The sequence below is a fragment of the Amborella trichopoda genome, chromosome 2 (genome assembly GCF_054954075.1).
Source record: "Amborella trichopoda isolate Santa Cruz 75 chromosome 2, AtrichopodaSantaCruz75HAP2 v2.0, whole genome shotgun sequence".
Lineage (NCBI taxonomy): Eukaryota > Viridiplantae > Streptophyta > Magnoliopsida > Amborellales > Amborellaceae > Amborella > Amborella trichopoda.
This window is the reverse complement of record NC_142337.1, coordinates 20428597-20446268: the sequence shown is the minus strand read 5'-3', so window position 1 is coordinate 20446268 and position 17672 is coordinate 20428597. Positions and strand designations below refer to the sequence as shown.

The window sequence follows — 17672 nt, the reverse complement described above, 5'->3', positions numbered from 1 at the left end:
TCAGTTCTTCAATTGGATAGCATGTTCCCAAAGAGCACTCACAGTGGACCAATTACAAAAACGAGGTTTCTCAATCCCTAATAGATGCACTCTATGTCTTTGTGAGTAGGAAACCAACCCACACCTCTTTATTCATTGCGAATTTACCAATAAGTTGCGAAGCCAGGTGCTACAACTCTTCGGCATCCAATGGGTCACACCACCCACGGTCAGGCCCTGATATCTCACAAGTTGGAGGCTCAGCGGCCTTTGGCTGGAAAAACCTTATGGAACGCTACAGTGGCTGCTACCATATGGACAATATGGATAGAAAGGAATAACATAATCTTCCACAGACTTCAACTCCAACCACTAGCTCTCTTCCATAAGGTTCATTGACCTCTTTTTGGGCCGCCAATCACAAGTTTTTCTCGGGATTATCAAGGAACATCTTCCTTTCCCAATGGGAAAATGTCCTCAACCATAGGCCACCAAAAATCTCAAGAGCTAGCAATTGGCAACCACCACCAGAGGACAGCATCAAGCTGCATTTTGATGGTTGCTCTCTTGGAAATCCTGGCGCGACCGGTGCTGGGGGCGTCTTTATAGACTACCAGCGAAATGTCCTCCTCACATACTCCATGTATCTTGGAATCAATGATCCCCAATACGCAGAAGCAATGGCTTTATTATTGGGTATTAAAAAATTCAATCCATCTTGGGGCACACATCTAATTGTGGAAGGAAACTCTCAAAACACCATCTCTTGGGCAAGTGGCATGACCTCTCCCCCTTGGCAACTGCCAACAATTTTTGATGAAATTACTTACATATGCAGGGATACGAACACCTCATGGAGGCATACATGGAGGACGTCCAACGAACTCGCAGATCTCATGACAAAGGAGGGAGCTAGCTTCCAAATGGAAAACCAGGCTAGGTTCGACTCCTTTTTTGTTCAGGACCACAGCTGTACTACATAGTCTGCTTCCACACGAGCAACCCACAGCTCTGGTGTTATTTTTTTTAAAACCATTGTAAATCTTGATACTTGAGCGGATCTTATAAGGCCTTTTGTACATGACTGACTAATGTATTTTTTACTGAAAGACACCCATTTTTAGAGGGTGTCTTTCAGTTACTCACAATTTTGTAACTACTATTGTCTTAATAATAAAATGTTAACAGTTCTCAAAAAAAAAAAAAAACATGGTACCACTCAAAACATCAGATAGAGGTTATTCAGCAAATCGAAAAATAAATTTGAGGAAAGAATTAGTAGGAAAGGATTCAGGATGCAAAACAAGATCAACGACCCGAAAAGTCCCGAACCTTATAGTTCTTACATTCCATGTGACTAGACAAGTCCTATTCTTTTGAACTAGCTTCTTTTCCCACGCTCGTCTTAAATGACATGGAAACCTTTGCCTACTTATCAATGCAACTGGGTGTCATCGCGGCGCGTTGCTTCCTATCCCTTGGTCATTTCTTACTACACCCGGGTTCCGATACCACACGTTGCTTACAGGGAACAACTTAGCATGAACATATAGCATGGATTCAGAATTCAGAAAAGATGTGGCAAAGTTTTACGCTGGCTGTGCTACCTAACACAGCCCTCCTCCTTTATCTAGGCTTGGGACTGACATGACCGGCTTGGGACTAGCTGTGGCGGAGTTAGATACCCTATGGTATGTTTTCTCTAAATCAATATGGTCCATGCAGAGGTCTTTTCTCTTTTTCGTAAACTTCTCAATCAATTGCCTAAGTTGGAAATTAGCCTCATTTGTGGACCTCCATACATAAAACTGTTTTCTGATACACTCCTTTCATGTCATAGTCATTCCTCAATTACTCTCTCCCGCACCTTCGTAGTGTGGCTTTTAAGTTTGATCCCTCGATAATTCGTACAATTCTGCATGTCTCATTTGTTCTTGTATATAGGTACCACAAAACTTTTTCTCCATTTGCCTGGTATTTTCTATGTTCTCAAAATCTTGTTGAACTTGGTCAACCAGAATATGTCCGTCTCTCCCATGCACTTCCAAATCTCATTAGGATACCATCTAGTCTTAAAGCCTTTCCTATCTTCATCTTTCTCAAAGCTTCTTTCACTTCATATATTTTGATCCTACAAATGTATTTGTGACCTTTGATGTCATTTATGTCAAAGGTTCCTCCTAACATTGTGCTTCCATAGTGGTCGTCATTTAATAATATTTTTAAATTCCCCACCTTTCATTGACTTCATCATCCTTCACTAAGACCCTCTAATCCTCACTCTTAATGCATTTAGCATTATCTAGATCTCTACACTTCCTCTCTCATTTTTGCTAGTTTGAAGACATCAATATATATTTTCACTTTATAAATACTTAAATCTTTGCACTCGAAAGTTCATTGGCTGTGACTAGGATTGTATGGGGTTGGAAGGTTTTTCTCGTTGGGCTTAGAGAGGACTGTCCACAGCAACAAAATTCCACAGGCATTTTCCTGCTTTAGTGGTCTTCAGGGTTCGTTTTTTTTTGGGGAGGGGGGGGGAAGTCTGTTGACGTTGCTTAAGTGGTCTTTAGTTTGGTGTTTAGCAGCAACATATTCTTCCACATCTGATCCAGCACAGATAAGTGACATTTGCAGCATTCACAAAGAAAAATGTAGGTGGTGGTTAGAGAGGACTATCCACACCAACAAAATTTCACATGCATTTTCCTATCTGGACGCATCTGCTTCTGTATTCGCTCTCCTGATTACATGAATAAAATTAACATTGTAAAAATCCTTGATTTCCACAGGACTTTCCATAATTTATGCCATTGGGTATCTTTTTATGGCATTCATGATTTGCCCTCAGTAGCCCATGGCCCTTCAAGAATCTATTTCAAGATGACTTTGACCACTACTCAGTTGTTCACTGATACTTAGGCCAGTTTGGATGGCCTAAATTTAGGAACAGTGCCGGTTTACCCCTCCATCCAGAACGATTGTATCTCCCTATGTGGGCATGATAGTCACATGATTGACCAATCGTGTCATCCTTGTGGTTATAAGGATTAAGAGAATCCTCAATTCTTGAACCTGGGAGAACTATTTAATGAGGTTAGACTGATGAGCTACTCTGAAATTGACTTCTGATCAGTACCTGGATAAGTCCCATGATAGGGCCCCACACCCCTTCGTGCTGGAAATTTATGCCTAGAACACCCATGCTTTCTTCAGTAGATTGATTGCTCCCTTCCAGAACAGCCTAGCTTTCACATAAGTGAGATGATTTAAGACATAAACGTGGTAAAGCTTCAGAGGGCTTTGTCATACTTGACGTAGATATGACATTGCTAATCGTAATCTACATGTGATCTGGAGTTTCTGTTATCCCTGTGTAGGTTAAGGGGACTATCTTAATTTTATTTGTTTGAAGAGAATATCATTCTCCTGCAAGGTTGTGGGTGTACCTATACATATATCAATCATTCAGAGTAGCAGAGGATAATGTTCATACCATCACATACTGATCATGATGGGTTCATAGCAAAGTCTTTAAGCTTTGAGATGTTGCTACCTATGCTTGTATTGCATTTATATGTGTAAGTGTAAGTTTTTGTGTCATGCCTCTTCACTATTCATGAATAGCAAATATGTGAAGAATCACCTGACAAGCTGCATCTTAGATTTAATAGTTGTTTCAAACTAGAAGGTAGAAAAGTTGTCCTTTCTTATTTGATGGAATGTTGTAACCTGAAAAATGAAATTGTTGGTACATGGATATTAGCATTTGATATGATTTATATTTCTGTTTCAATACCCTTTCAGTCATGCCAATTGATATTCATCCCATAATTGTTCTTTCTGGGATCAGGTTGTCATTGATCACAGGATACTGGATAAAAACATGAATGAGATCAAGGGTGTTCTTGTATCAGCTCTTGCATGCAATGGACAGGTTTCAGATGCGCTTGGAGTATATGACGAAACTAAGGAAGCAGGGTCTACACCAGAGCCAAAAGCTATAATTAGCCTTATTGTAAGTTTTATTAAGTCCTGTCTAGTCAAGTTATCTACATTTTTGATACTTGATTGGTGGAAAAAGATCTTAGAGCTGCAATCAAACCTGCTTTATGATTAAGGAAAAGTGCATCTCACGGTACTTGATTTGTTCCACACTTCTATTCATGATTTTGCAGGACTCTCTTCGTTCAGAAGGAAACTTGCATAAACTGCTCCAGTTGTTGTGTGATTTGAATGATGTGAACCACTGGTGCGATGGCTGTGGCAGGATTGTTAACTATTGTGTTCGTTTTAGAAACTTGAGGTTAGTTTAACCATAGTATATATTTGCACAGACTGATAGTTTTTCAAGTCAGCTAGTTTATTTACAGCATATATTGGTATGGACCAATACTTTTTCATGTGCCCTCTTCTCATTTAATCCTAGTGTTACTTTTCACTCAGTTGTGCTGTTGAACTACTCAAACTGCTCAAGGAGAAGGACGAGTTGCATGCCAACATTGTTTGTGATCAGGTCTCCATCTCCTTTTTGACTGTTTGTTCCTCTTATGTTTGCATCACCATTGCATGCTTGTTTTGGTTTATCATCCAAGCCAATCTTAGAAGATATGTTTCCTCAGGGATGATAATCTAACTTTTGGGATACTGTAACTTTTGTTATTTCTTTTATCAATTTTCGTTGTATCATCCAACCATGGTTATTTCGGCATTGATGCATATGCCTAATAGTTAAACAGTCAGTTTGTTTGCTTTGAATCAACAGTGAGAGTCATCATCTGGGCTGAAAAGAAGATTGTAGCCCCTTGGAAAGTTAATGACAGTCTGTCGGTACAATTTCATCATGTCCCTCAGAGTGCTAATGAGATGGCACACTTCTAGCGAAAGGAGTGGACAGTTTGAGTTTTTCTATAATACAGCCTTGAAGTGTGGCTCTCAAGATGCCCCCATTGACATCTCTTTGGTGTTCGAGATTTACTTATTTGGCTGTATTATCTCGCAATATTACTGAATAGATTTAGCTACTTTATTAAAAAAACAACAAAATAAAATTGGCTACCTTCCCTTAAAAAAGAGAATCAATAATGGAAGTGTCTTGTAGTTTTGACCCAAACCAGTCTGTCCTTGTGGGCTTCAAAGGTTTCTGACATGGTATCAGAATTGGGCTCTGCTCAAGTCATTAATCTCAATTAGAGATCGCTGGGATCTGTGGCCTTTAAAGCCTGTGCGAGCATATAATAAAAGAATTATAGTGGATTATACATTTTAGTGGGAGTGTGTTGGTTGGTGAACCTAGGGTTAGGCCGTCTATAGCTGGGGTCATTTCCAAAACCTTACCACTAAGCATATGGCACTGCCAAAGAGGATTTTTCAGATATTCATTACTTGTAGAGGTTGGAGAGATGCTAAGAGATGGTTTGTAGGCCAAGAAAGCTTTATGGTCTCTTGTGTGCAGATGTAGGCCTATGAGATAAAGGCTAAATGCTCGATAAACTTTTACATGCCATGTACACATAACAACTGCATACTAGGAAGCAAACCTGAAAAAGTCTTATACATGTGTATAGAGAGAGTCTCCCTTCCATTATAGTAATATGTGCACATGACTTTCTCTTAATGGGGGACCTGTAATCCACTTTTTGGGACGTGGTTGCACATTTTCGCATGGCATGTATACATAACAGCCGCATACCGAGAAGCAACCCTAAAAAGGGATACGTATACACGTGCATAGGGAGAGCCTCCATTGCACTATTGTGATATGTGCACATGACTTTCTCTTAATGGGGGACTTGTAATCCACATTATGGGACCGTGGTTTCACTATTTATTGACCAGTTTTGATGAGCCAATCATGAGACCCTTATCATGAGCTTATGGGTCATGGGTCTCATTGGGTTGGCTTGAGAAGATAGTCGAGGATTACGGTTACTAGGTCGGGTGGAGTGCCCTGACAATCAATTTTCTTTACCCATTGGTAGCAATCCACTTCTAGAAATTATGGTTTCAACTAAAGAACTATTGTGCTTTTTAAAAAAAAATTGGAATTTTGAAAATTATTTTCAATAGTGAAAAACCCTTAAAGGGATTTTAAAAGTTTCTAGGATAAGGGAAGGGGCTAGGAGGAACACATGGGGGCATTTGGATCCAGCCCCACATGTGCATCACACCCACACAACCATAGGGCCCACATGTCACACATACTGGAAAAACTCGTAGTTCCAATTAGGTTTTGCAGTTTTTCCCTCTCTGCTTTTAGTAATATAAAACTGATTTCAAAGGTGTGTGAGACCAATTTGGACTCTCACGTCACTCTTGCTTCCTCTTCCTCTTCTCTTTTCATCTCTCTCCCTTTTTTAACATGGTATTAGAGCTTTGATCATTTTCTTCCCTCTTGTTTTCTTTTCTATTCTAAATATTTCGTCCCTTTTAATCTTCTTCCCTCTTTGTTTTTGAAGGTAAGGTTAACTTCATTAAAATAGGAAAATTACAAGATTTCTAATCCTAAAGAAGGCAATCCCACTGATTGGGTGCTCAGATAACAAGAGATAGAAATAAGTGAGAGAAGAAAAGGAGAAAAATAGAAAAACTAAAGAAGAAAAAATGGGCTGAACCCGAGATGATAGAGAATGAGGAGAAGAGGAAAGAAGAGGAAAAAAGAGAAAAGAAAAACCTAAAGCCCTACATATGAATAACAGATGCAATCTCGTTTCGAGGAACAAAGTGCCTTAAGGTTAGAAACGAGAGCCTCCGATAGTGGCTGCTGACAGCGATGAATGTAAGGCTCCTCCGGGCTACATGTAATCTTCTTCCCTCTTAAATTTCTTTTTAACTAAGAAAGAAAAGAGGGTGACTACCTAGGGTTGTTTGGTCTGAACCCTGTGGCCCATGTGGGTCTGTGTTTAATGTGGTGATGTTGCTGTTCTTGCGATTCCTCTTTAAAGACGCAAGTTTCTGGGCAACTGTGGATGATTCGCTGAAGTTTTCTCTAAAAAACTCATTAAAGTTTTTTGTGTGGATAGGTATTGCCCTTGTCTACTCGAAGTGACAGCATGGTGATGCTCGGATTTGGATACTGGGGTGTTGCCCTAGTTCTTTTACTCCTTTTTTTTTTCCTTGATGTTTTAGTGGTGGGTACCGAACTTAAGATGTAGCGTTGCTCGACGTGTATTGCTAACCACTCAAGCTCAAGACTGATTCTTGTGTTGCTTGAGTTTGTTCAAATTTTAGAAAGTAGCTATGCTCAATGTGAATGATAAGTATTTCTTTATCTTTTGATTAATTAAAAAAAAATCGTTCCTAGCATTTTACTATACTCGGTGTTGGTGATTGTATTCAATTGACCCTAGTTGGCTTATGAAATTAAACCCAAGACCTTCAGTCTTCTTGAACATGTGGGGATACAAATTACTTCAGTAAAGTTAAATGAATCTAATTATGTTGTATGGGCTCAGTCTGTTAAAGTATCCTATAGTGCTAGGTGAAATTAAAATATTTGACTGAGGATTAGCCTAGTGAGTTTGATAGTAGATTTGAATAGTGGATGAGAGAGAATTACATAATCATGACCTAGTTGTGGAGCAGTATGGAGCCTCAAATAAGTGCAAATGTGATGTTTCTTAGCATTGTTAAAGAAATTCCTGACTCTTTAAAAGATATATTCATCATATAAGAACATCTCATGGGTATGAACTGTTTCATAAAATGTTTTGGTTGCAACAAGGTAATAAGAGGGTGAGTGAATATTATAGTGCCCTTAAAGGCATGTGGGAAGAGCTGAATCTATATTAGCTTATATTTGGTGATGTAGAACTACAAAGGAAGCATCATGAAGCATTTAGAGTTGTCAAATTTTTATTGGGTCTTAAACCTAAGTACCATTATGTTTGAGGACAGATTTTGGCAAGCAGTGAGCTGCCATTTCTTAATAATGTGTCTCTCCGCATTCAATGTGTTAACATATCTGCCTCTCCTAAACTTTCTTTTGTCTTCAGTCAATGTTCAAAAAGGCAGAGGTGCCCGCCACTTAGGTGGTTAGGGGGGCCTGTCCGCCTAGGCAGACGCCCAGGAACAAGGACAAGGTATCCTTGGCTCCCCCCCACCCCCTAAAAAAAATAAAAATAAAACGAGAAAAGTTCGTAGGGCAGGGGTTTGGGCCCCTTAGGGATTTCTCAGTCTATAAGATTTGGTCTAAATATTCACAAAAAATATCAATTTAATTCGAATTTTCAAACTATTCACTAGATATATGCCCAGACCGGTAAATATTCACAAAATATTCCATCCACAAACATGTAAAAAAATAAAAAAAAGAAAACAAAAAATAACAAATTGCACTAAGATTTTCAAAATGAATTTGATATAAGTCCAAAGTCCGAACCAGGAAATATTCACAAGATATTTCAAGTTTTCCCCTTTTAGGAGCCGTTTTCACTTGGTCTAACCATGCCCCCATACCAATCATGTCTAAGCTGGACAGATTCTTAGGTAATCAACAATGGGAAACTTAGTTCCCTGGTACCACTTCCCAAGCCCTCACAAAAACAACTTTTGATCATAAGCCCATCATATTAGATACTAATCCCTCTTCTTGCACCCATAAACCTTTTCTATTTGAATTACATTGGCTATAGGAACCTACTTTCATGCCAATACTTGCCTCAGTGTGGTCTTCTACCAATGTAACTGGCTGGGCAGGTTTCAAATTATCTCGCAAACTCCAAAACCTTAAAGCAGCACTCAAAATCTGGAGTAGGGACCTTCCCTCGAACTTTAAGACCAGAATTAGAGACTCGTCAGCCTCAATCTTGGAAGCGGATCAGTTGGAAGAAACTAGACCCCTATCTTCCCTAGAAAGACAATCTAGAAACCAAGCTAGGATTTACCTCTTCCAAACTCTGAAACAAGAGGAGACCTACTAGTACCATAGATCTAGGATCAAATGGCTCAAACTGGGAGACCGAAACACAGCTTTCTTTCATAAAACGACTAGCGCAAGATGAAGTGCAAATGCTATCACACGAATCATTTTTTTTTGATAAAAGGTAACGTTGTATTAATGGGTAAGGATTGTACAAGAGAGAGGAGGCCAAGTTCACCCCCTAAGGGATGGACTGGAAAAATACAGACAGTGAATCATGTACAAGAAGGGTTTGTAAGACCTCCCAAAAGAAAATTTTACATGAAGCTTTCAAAAAATACAAAAAATAGGGGAGGCCAAGAGAAGCCAGGTGAAGTGCTATGGAAGCGAGCTGCGCCAGAGATCTTGTGGAAAAAAGGAGACGATCCCGGCTTGATCTTGTGATTGCCTATTAGCTCCTTTCGCCAAGCGATCCGCGAAATCGTTGGACGTCCTCCAAGTATGCCGCCATAAGACGTCCATATCCTTGCAAAGATGATCAATTTCATCGAATGTAGAGGTTAGGAATCATGGCTGAGTGGAGGCCCTACTAGCCCATGAGAGAGCATTCTTTGAATCTCCTTCTATGATAAGGTGTAAACCCCAAGAGCAATTAAACTTTTTCAGTCCTTGAAGGAGGGCCAAGGCTTCAGCAATGTGTGCTTCCATGATGCCAAGGTCCTCTGAGTAAGAAAGAAGTACATTGCCTAGGTGGTCTTTGAAAACCCCCCCTGCCCCTGCTGGTCTGGGATTTCTTAAGGAGCAACCATCAAAATTAAGTTTGATGGTTTCTGCTGAGGGTGGTTGCCAGAAATTGGATCTTTGTGGCTGTCGCAGACAATGGAGGAGAATATCCTTCCAATGGGGGAGGAACTGGGTCCTTTGTAGCCCCGAGAAGGTCTTGTGATTTGAGGCCTAAAAGGTGATCAAGGATATCACCTTGTACAGGAGAGCTGAAGCCTGTAGTTTAGCACCTCAAAAAATACAGTTGTTTCTTTCCACCCAAATGGTCCACAGGGTTGCAGCTATTGTTGCCTTCCAAAGAGCTCTGTCAGCCTTTGGCCAAGGGGTGTGGAGCTCATAGGAGATGAGCACTTTTACAGTGGGTGGAATTACCCATTCGATACCAAACAGTAGCAAAATGTTCCCCCAAAGTTCAAAGGAGAAATCACAGTGTAGGAAGAGGTGAGGGTTTGACTCCTCATCTTGCTATCACACGAATCATTGTTGGCTCCCAAACCTTTTCAGAGCCTCACCATATCAATAGTTTCTTCATTAGATTTTTCTCAAATCTTTTCTCCCAGCCCAATTCTTGCCCCACCCTAAGCAGCATGACTTTCAAATCTATTTCCCTAGAGGCCTCGGTAATGTTAAGGAAACCTTTCACTTATGAAGAGATCAGGAAGGCTACTTTTGATCATCTGAAGGACAAATCTCCAGGCGCTGATGGCTTTCCTACTGCCATTTTCCAAAACCTTTAGGAGGTTACTTCCCCTGATCTTATAGCTTTCTTTCAAGAATTTTTTCAGAGAGGAAGGCTTAATTCTACACACAAGGCTACCTTTATAGCCTTGATCCCTAAAATTGAAGGAGCCCATAGGATGAAGGATTTTTGCACAATTAGTCTCCTAAATTCCTCCTATAAAATCCTAGCTAAAGTGCTAGCTTCTCAGCTCCAACAATCTCTTGTCTCCATTTCCTCGTCTCTGTCAACATTTGTAGCTAACAGACAAATTTTGGATGGGGCCTTGTCAGCCCATGAGGCTATTCACTCTCGATCCCTCTCAGGACAACAAGGTTTAGTCATAAAACTAGACTGAGAAAAGGCTTATGACATGGTAGATTGGGATATCCTGGATTCCATCCAATCTAAAATGGGCTTTGGTCCCAAATGGAGAAAATGGATCTCCGAATGCATCACAAATCCCTCAATCTCCATTCTCATTAACGGATCCCCAGAAGGATTCTTTCAAGCAAAGAGGGGCCTTAGGCAAGGCGACCCTCCCTCACCTTTCCTCTTCATATTGATAGGCGAACCATTTAGTCAGGGAATTTCTCGCCTTTATGAATCTGGTTCTCTCATGAGTTTCTAGACTTCACACCTAGGTCCAACAATTACCCATCTCCTCTATGCAAATGACACCCTCATCTATTGCGATGCTAATCCTTCTCAAGTAGATTGTCAGTGGCGCTTTCTAAGAACTTTTGAACTTCTTCCAAGAATGAAAGTCAATCTCTCTAAAACCAAAATGATTGGAATACATGTGGAAGCATGAGTTCTTCACAGGTTGGCCTATCATCATGGATGCGCCACTGATACCATCCCTTCCTCATACTCAGGTCTCCCATTATGCGGCAAGCCTAAGAAAAATGTGTGGGACAACCTGATAGAGAGACTCACATGGAAATTTGCTTCTTGGAAAGGTAGATACCTATTCGGAGGTAGAATCACCTTAATTCGAGCCACTCTTGCTAGTATTCCCATTTATTTCATGGCCCATGCCCCTTTTCCAAATCCCCATTTCGGTCATTCTGAAATTGGAAAAACTTTGAGAGATTTCCTCTTATCAGGGGTGGAAGATACCAAGAGAATTCACCTAGTGGCATAGGATCTAGTGTGTCTTCCGAAGAAATTCGGTGGTCGGGGTATTAAAAATCTTAGACTTATGAACCACGCCCTTCTAGGGAAATGGTGGTGGAAATTCTCCTCCCCCTACCCCCTTCTATGAAAAGAGGTTATTCAAGCTAACTATGGACTAAATGGGGACGATTGGCTTCCTAGATCTCCTCCTCACAGATCTTCTGGGGCCTGGAAAAGTACTCTTCAACCAGGACAGAATTTACCAATAGAATTAGGTACCTTTTAGGAGATGGCCTTAGAATTCACTTCTCGACAGATATCTGGATAGGAACCTCTCCACTCTCGATAATTTTTCACTCACTATTTGTGGTAGCCAGAAACTCAGCGGCCCTAGTTGCAGAGCATGTGGCCTTCTCAGGTGCATCCTTAGTATGGACTCCAATCTTCAGACGCAACCTTACAGATCAGGAATCCTCAGCCCTTATCTCAACCAAACTCATTTATTTGGTTCCCTGCTCCCTCGGCGTGTTTCTCAGTGTCATACTTCTATTCTTCCCTCATTCCCAACCCCGATCCCAAACCTCTTCTCAATTTATCATGATCATTACCCATCCCTCATAAAATCCAGGCTTTTGTCTGAGTGCTCCTTCAAGGCAAAATCCTCACCCTTGACCAACTCAAAAAAAGGTGTTTCTCATTACCCAACAGATGCATTTTGTGCCTCCAAAAAGAGGAGTCTATCTCTCACCTTTTTCTCCTCTATGAAGTGACAAAATATATGGTCTTCTCTTCTAAACCTCTTTGGGTTACAATGGGTAACAAATTTTCCAAATTTACTTTGCACCGCCTTTTTCAAAGCAAGGAAGAAAGTTAGGTCATATTGCCATTGCAGCCTTATTTTGGAGTTTTTGGTTAGAGAGAAACTCTAGAACCTTCAGAGGTACACACAAAACAACCCAGTCAGTTTTCGATTCGATTTCAGTTTTGATAACATGCTGGGCCATTTCCATTCCCATTTTTGCCACAATGCAAATCTCCCTCTTCCTAAACAATTGGGACAGCCTTTTACACCTTCATGTCCAAACAAACAGACCTAGACCTCAGTGGACCCACCCTCCCCAAGGTTATCTCAAACTCAATATAAACGGTTCCTCCCTAGGTAACCCCTGTCCCTTCTGGTATTGGTGGAACCTTGGCTGGATCTACCTCAACCATTTTGTAATTCTCAGAATTCATAGGGCACCAAGATTCTACCTATGCAGAAGCTATGGCCCTCTTGGTTGGACGCAGCAAGGTGTTACAATTAGCACCTGAAGCTCTTGCGATTTTGGTGGAGTCAGATTCCAATAACATAGTGAGATGGGCTACACAAGACCAACAGCCTCCCTGGAGGCTTTTATCCATCTTTGATTACATATTCTACATTTGCAATATTCTGCCGCATGTCTCTTTTTCACATATTCTCAGAGAGGCAAATTCAGAGGCAGATCAAATTGGCTATGGAAGGACCTTCTCTTGGTCCACCTAATCAGCAACCAACCTGATCTCCTCAACTCTCTCTCTCTTCTCCTCTTCCCCAATTCTCTCTTCTTGGCCCCCTTTCCACTTCTTCTCCAAAAAAAAAAACTCCAAAAAAAAAAGGGAATTTTTCTAAGGTTCTATTTATTCGCTCCTGACTTTTGAGGCTATTTGCTCTGTTTCATGTCCTTGGGCCCTTACCTAAATAGCCTTACCTGGCCTTGTTGTTACTTCATCACCAATTGTCCCAGTGCCTGGAGTCCTCACCTCTATCAGAGACTAATCTCAGGTACGCACTTCTGTAACCTATATCCCCCAACCCCACTCTCTTCTTCCATTTCTATTCCCATTAAATGTCCTATCAAAACTCTATCACAGTTGCAGTGCTCCTGCACACCCATTTCCCTCTTCTACCTGTCTCTCTATCTCCAGCTCCAACCTTATTTCCACTAAATTCACTGTAGCTCAACCACAATTACCAAGCTGGCTCCAATCTCTCAGTTCACTTGCCCACTACAGCAGCACTTCATATACTTCCTCTCTCATCCTCTCTCTTTTCATCCTCCACCCATCCACACTCTACTCCAAGATATGGGACAAGAAATTCTAGGGAGGGTCACATACTCCCTCTCTCATTATCTCTATTTTCATCGTCCACCCATCCACACACAACTCCAAGAAATGGGTAAAGACAATCTAGGGAGGGGCATTATTCTATGGACAGTTGGCGTCCCTTTGGGAATCTCATTCTCATACCTATCCTCGATTCCTCGACATAAACTTCTCTTTTGTACTACGAGTCTCAATGATTATTACTGTGGGGTATGCTGCACTCTATGCTGCTGGGTGCTCTCATCAGCTCTCTCAACAGAAACAGAGTCAACAGGTTCTCTATCATATTGCAGTGGCCTGAAGCTCTCACCAATTCTTCCATCAGGTCGCTGAGGTCCAAACCTCATTACCGTCAGCCATGAGAGGTCTTCTTTTCATCACGGTCAGCTACCACTACTGGAGGCCCTTGTCTCTAACCTCAAGGCCCTCTGTTTCTCGATACGAGGTCGCATCTTTTATACATATGTAGGGCTCTGCCCATTTTTTCTTCTTTAGGTTTTTCTTTTCTCTTTTTTCTTCTGCTCTTCTTCTCTCCTGCTACCTCTAACATCTTTTATACATATCTTAAGCCCAGCCCAATTTTTTCTTCTTTAGGTTTATCTATTTTTTTTCTTCTCTTATTCTCTTCTTCTCTCTATCTCTAACTTTTGTTGTCTTAGCACTCAATCTGTGGAATTGCCCTCTTTAGGATTAGAAAAATTGTAATATTATTATTCTAATACAGTTAACCTTTTTCTCAAAAAAAAAAATATCACAAAAGAAAAAAAAAAGAACTAAAAGAACATCAAATGATTCAAATCATAACGAATCATACCAAAAAAAAAATGCCAAACTGTAATTCACATATTGTAATTCACTAGCCATTTCAAAATGAAACCTATAACGGCCCAAACCAGTGATATTTGGTCGTCAAAAAGTCCACTTATACGACCAATCCAAACTCCAAAAAGTATCATGAAGAATTTTTTTATTTCTCAAGAAATTCGAAAAGTTAAAAAAAAATCTATCTTTAAAAAACATTTAAATACTTAGTTTCTTATAGTTTTTCTCTTTGTAACTTACACATGAGGGGCTTTGAGGAACAAGAACGCTCCCCAACCACCCCCCCCCCCCTTCTTTTTTTCCCCTTCCCCTTTTAGGAGGTGGGAAATCTCGAAAATTCCCTTAGTTGAGGCCCTTTTCCCACCCTCAGCCTCCCTGCGTCGTGGCCCCCGCCTTAAGACAAGAACAGCAGCATCTTGGCCAGCTAGGCGGGTGCCTGGACACATGAGCCTATGTAGCCCGCCCAAGCCATGCCTAGCTGTTTTGGATTCCCAGCCGCCTAGGCCACCGAATTTTTGAATAGTGACTCTGATATTATTGTGGGCAGAGGTGATGGAAGTAGAAATAGGGGATGTGCTCGTGACTCTGGAAGGGGCAGTGGTAGGGATTATGGAGGCAGGGGTTGGAACTCAAAACGTGTACGAATTGTGCGCGTACAAATCATACAGTTGATAATGTTGGATAAGATTGTAATCATGCTTGAGAAAATCAGGTTACTTGCACATTTGAGGTCGATGATGTATATCTGAATGGCCTTGTGAGAATGACATATATTCTGTTGGTGAATCTATTGTTCTTACAAGAGAATAATGTAATAAACTTGTTAGGGAAATGTTGATAAAACAGGATTTAAATATTCAGAAATTTGAAAATTTGAATGAAGGCTTTGTTGGCTTTCTATATTTCTATAATACATATTATCCAAACATGTTCTTTTTTTTGTCTCTTTTACTGTCTACCAATAATTCAGAATCTTTATAGATGTGATATTTGAACTATTTGGTTAACAAAATTAGATTTTTTCGGAAAGCAAGTTTTTCTCAAACATTTGATCGAATACTTTTCAAGACATGATAATATTACTAGAGCATTACCACCAACAATCATGGCTTCCCTTGAAACTTGTTTTTTCATATCCACATCATCATCATCATCACTTTAGCCTTTTCCCAATTAATTAGGGTCGGCTACATGAATCCTGGTTCTCCTTTCTGCTCTATTAAAGGTCATATCCTCAATGAGGCCATAAGTCCCCATACGTTTTCGGACTACTTCCAACCACATCCTTTTGGGCCTACCCCTTGCCCTTTACAGTCCTTCCACTTGAATTAATTTGCACCTCCGAACAGGCGTTGTACTTAGTCGGCACCATACATGGCCAGCCCACCTAAATCTACTCTCTCTCATTTTATCGCCTATTGGTGCCACTCCTAAATTCTCTTGAATAGATTCATTACGAAGTCTATTCCTTCTTGTCTTGCCAGTCATCCATGTCAATATCCTGATCTCCGCTACACTGATACTATGGGTATATTGTTTTTTGTCCACCCAACATTCCATCCCATAGAGCAAAGCTGGTCTCACCACTGTTCTACAGAACTTGCCCATTAGCCTCCTTGGTATGTGGCGATCACATAAAATTCTAGTTGCACATCTCCACTTTGCCCACCCAGCTCTCATTATGTGTGCGACATCTTCCTCGATCTCTCTATTTTTCTAGATTATCAACCTAAGATATCGAAAGTGCGGTCTTTTTTGTATCTCCTAGTTGTGAATCTTAACTACTTCCTTGTCTCTACTACTATGTCTACCAAATTTGCACTCCATATACTCTGTCTTAGTCCGACTAATTTTAAAACCTTTGGATTCTAGAGCATCCCTCCAAAGTTCTAACTTTGTGTTGACGTCGTTTCGGGTCTCATCAATCAAAACTATGTGTCATCTACAAACAACATCCTCTACGGTACCTTATCTTGCAAGTGCTTAGCTAAGTCGTCCATAACTAAGACAAAGAGGTATGGGTTCAATGCTGACCCTTGATGTAGACCTATTGTCACTGAAAACTCACTCGTCTCTCCACTAGTTGTTCGTACATTAGTAACCACTCCAACGTACATATCTCTCACCAAGTCGATGTAGTGTCTAGAGACGCCTTTCCTTTCCAACACCTGCCAAATCAAATCTCAAGGTACTCTATCATAAGCTTTTTGTAGATCAATAAAGACCATGTGGAGGTTTTTTCCCTTTGCCCTAAACTTCCCAATCAGTTGTCTAAGTAAGAAAATAGCTTCAGTTGTTGACCTTCCTTGCATAAAACCAAATTGGTTTTCAGATACACTCATTTCATGCTTTAGTCGTTGCTCAATCACTCTTTCTCAGAGCTTCATAATATGGCTCATAAGCTTTGATCCCTCGATAGTTTGCATAATTCTGTATGTCTCTTTTGTTTTTGTAAATAGGTACTACAATATTTTTTCTCCATTCATCTGCCATTTTCATTGTTCTCAACACTTTGTTGAACAGCTTTGTCAGCCAGTCAATGCCAATTTCCCCCATGCCCTTTCAAACTTCTATTGGGATACCATTTGGTCCTAAAGCCTTTCCTATCTTCATTCTTTTCAAAGCTTCTTTCACTTCCAACATCATAATCCTACAAATGTGTCTATGACCTCTGCTGTCACTTGTACCTTCTTTTTTTTTTTTTAAATCCACATATCAAACAGACACCTGGCAATCCAGCAAGGGTTTCAAATTTCTCTCTGAACTCACTTTGTTGGACTACATATTAAAAAAGCCTTTCTTTTACCCTCGTTTGATAAAAGAGCCAAGCTTTCTGATAACTTGGATTGTCCAGCAAAAAGAAAAACCTCTCTCTAGATTTACAAGCTCTCTCTCTTGTCTTTTTTCTGCTCATCTATATCACTCGATTTACAGCTCTCTCTCTCTCTCTCTCTCTCTCTCTCTCTCTCTCTCCAAATCTTAAAAAAAGAAGTGCCCAACCCATCTTCTCCTTTCCAACTCGAAGCCACCGTATTCATCTTCTTCTCTGCAAATCAAATCACCCAACCTTCTAAAAAAATCTCGAAAGTCCACCAAAAAGGCTCAAAACCATCCTAAATGTGGCATTGAAAATCTAATTTTTTTTATTACTCAAAATTCTAATTTCATAATCGTTCCTCTCAATTTTCTTCCCCTCTTTTAACTGTGTCCAGCCATGAACTCATCTAATGGTGTACACGAAAATCCTTCTATATGGATTAG

General features: G+C 40.4%; 1 protein-coding gene across 18 annotated transcripts in view; it reads left to right on the top strand.

Moving 5' to 3' along the window:
- Positions 1 to 17672, top strand: part of LOC105421545 (pentatricopeptide repeat-containing protein At4g21880, mitochondrial) — a 121897-nt gene that overhangs the window by 90320 nt on the left and 13905 nt on the right. For all 18 annotated transcript variants that reach the window (XM_088858287.1, XM_088858286.1, XM_088858290.1 and 15 more), the window contains 3 exons: positions 3833 to 3997; positions 4158 to 4285; positions 4426 to 4495. In XM_088858287.1, coding sequence (XP_088714413.1) covers positions 3833 to 3997; positions 4158 to 4285; positions 4426 to 4495 — 363 coding nt within the window. The remainder of the gene's footprint in view (positions 1 to 3832; positions 3998 to 4157; positions 4286 to 4425; positions 4496 to 17672) is intronic.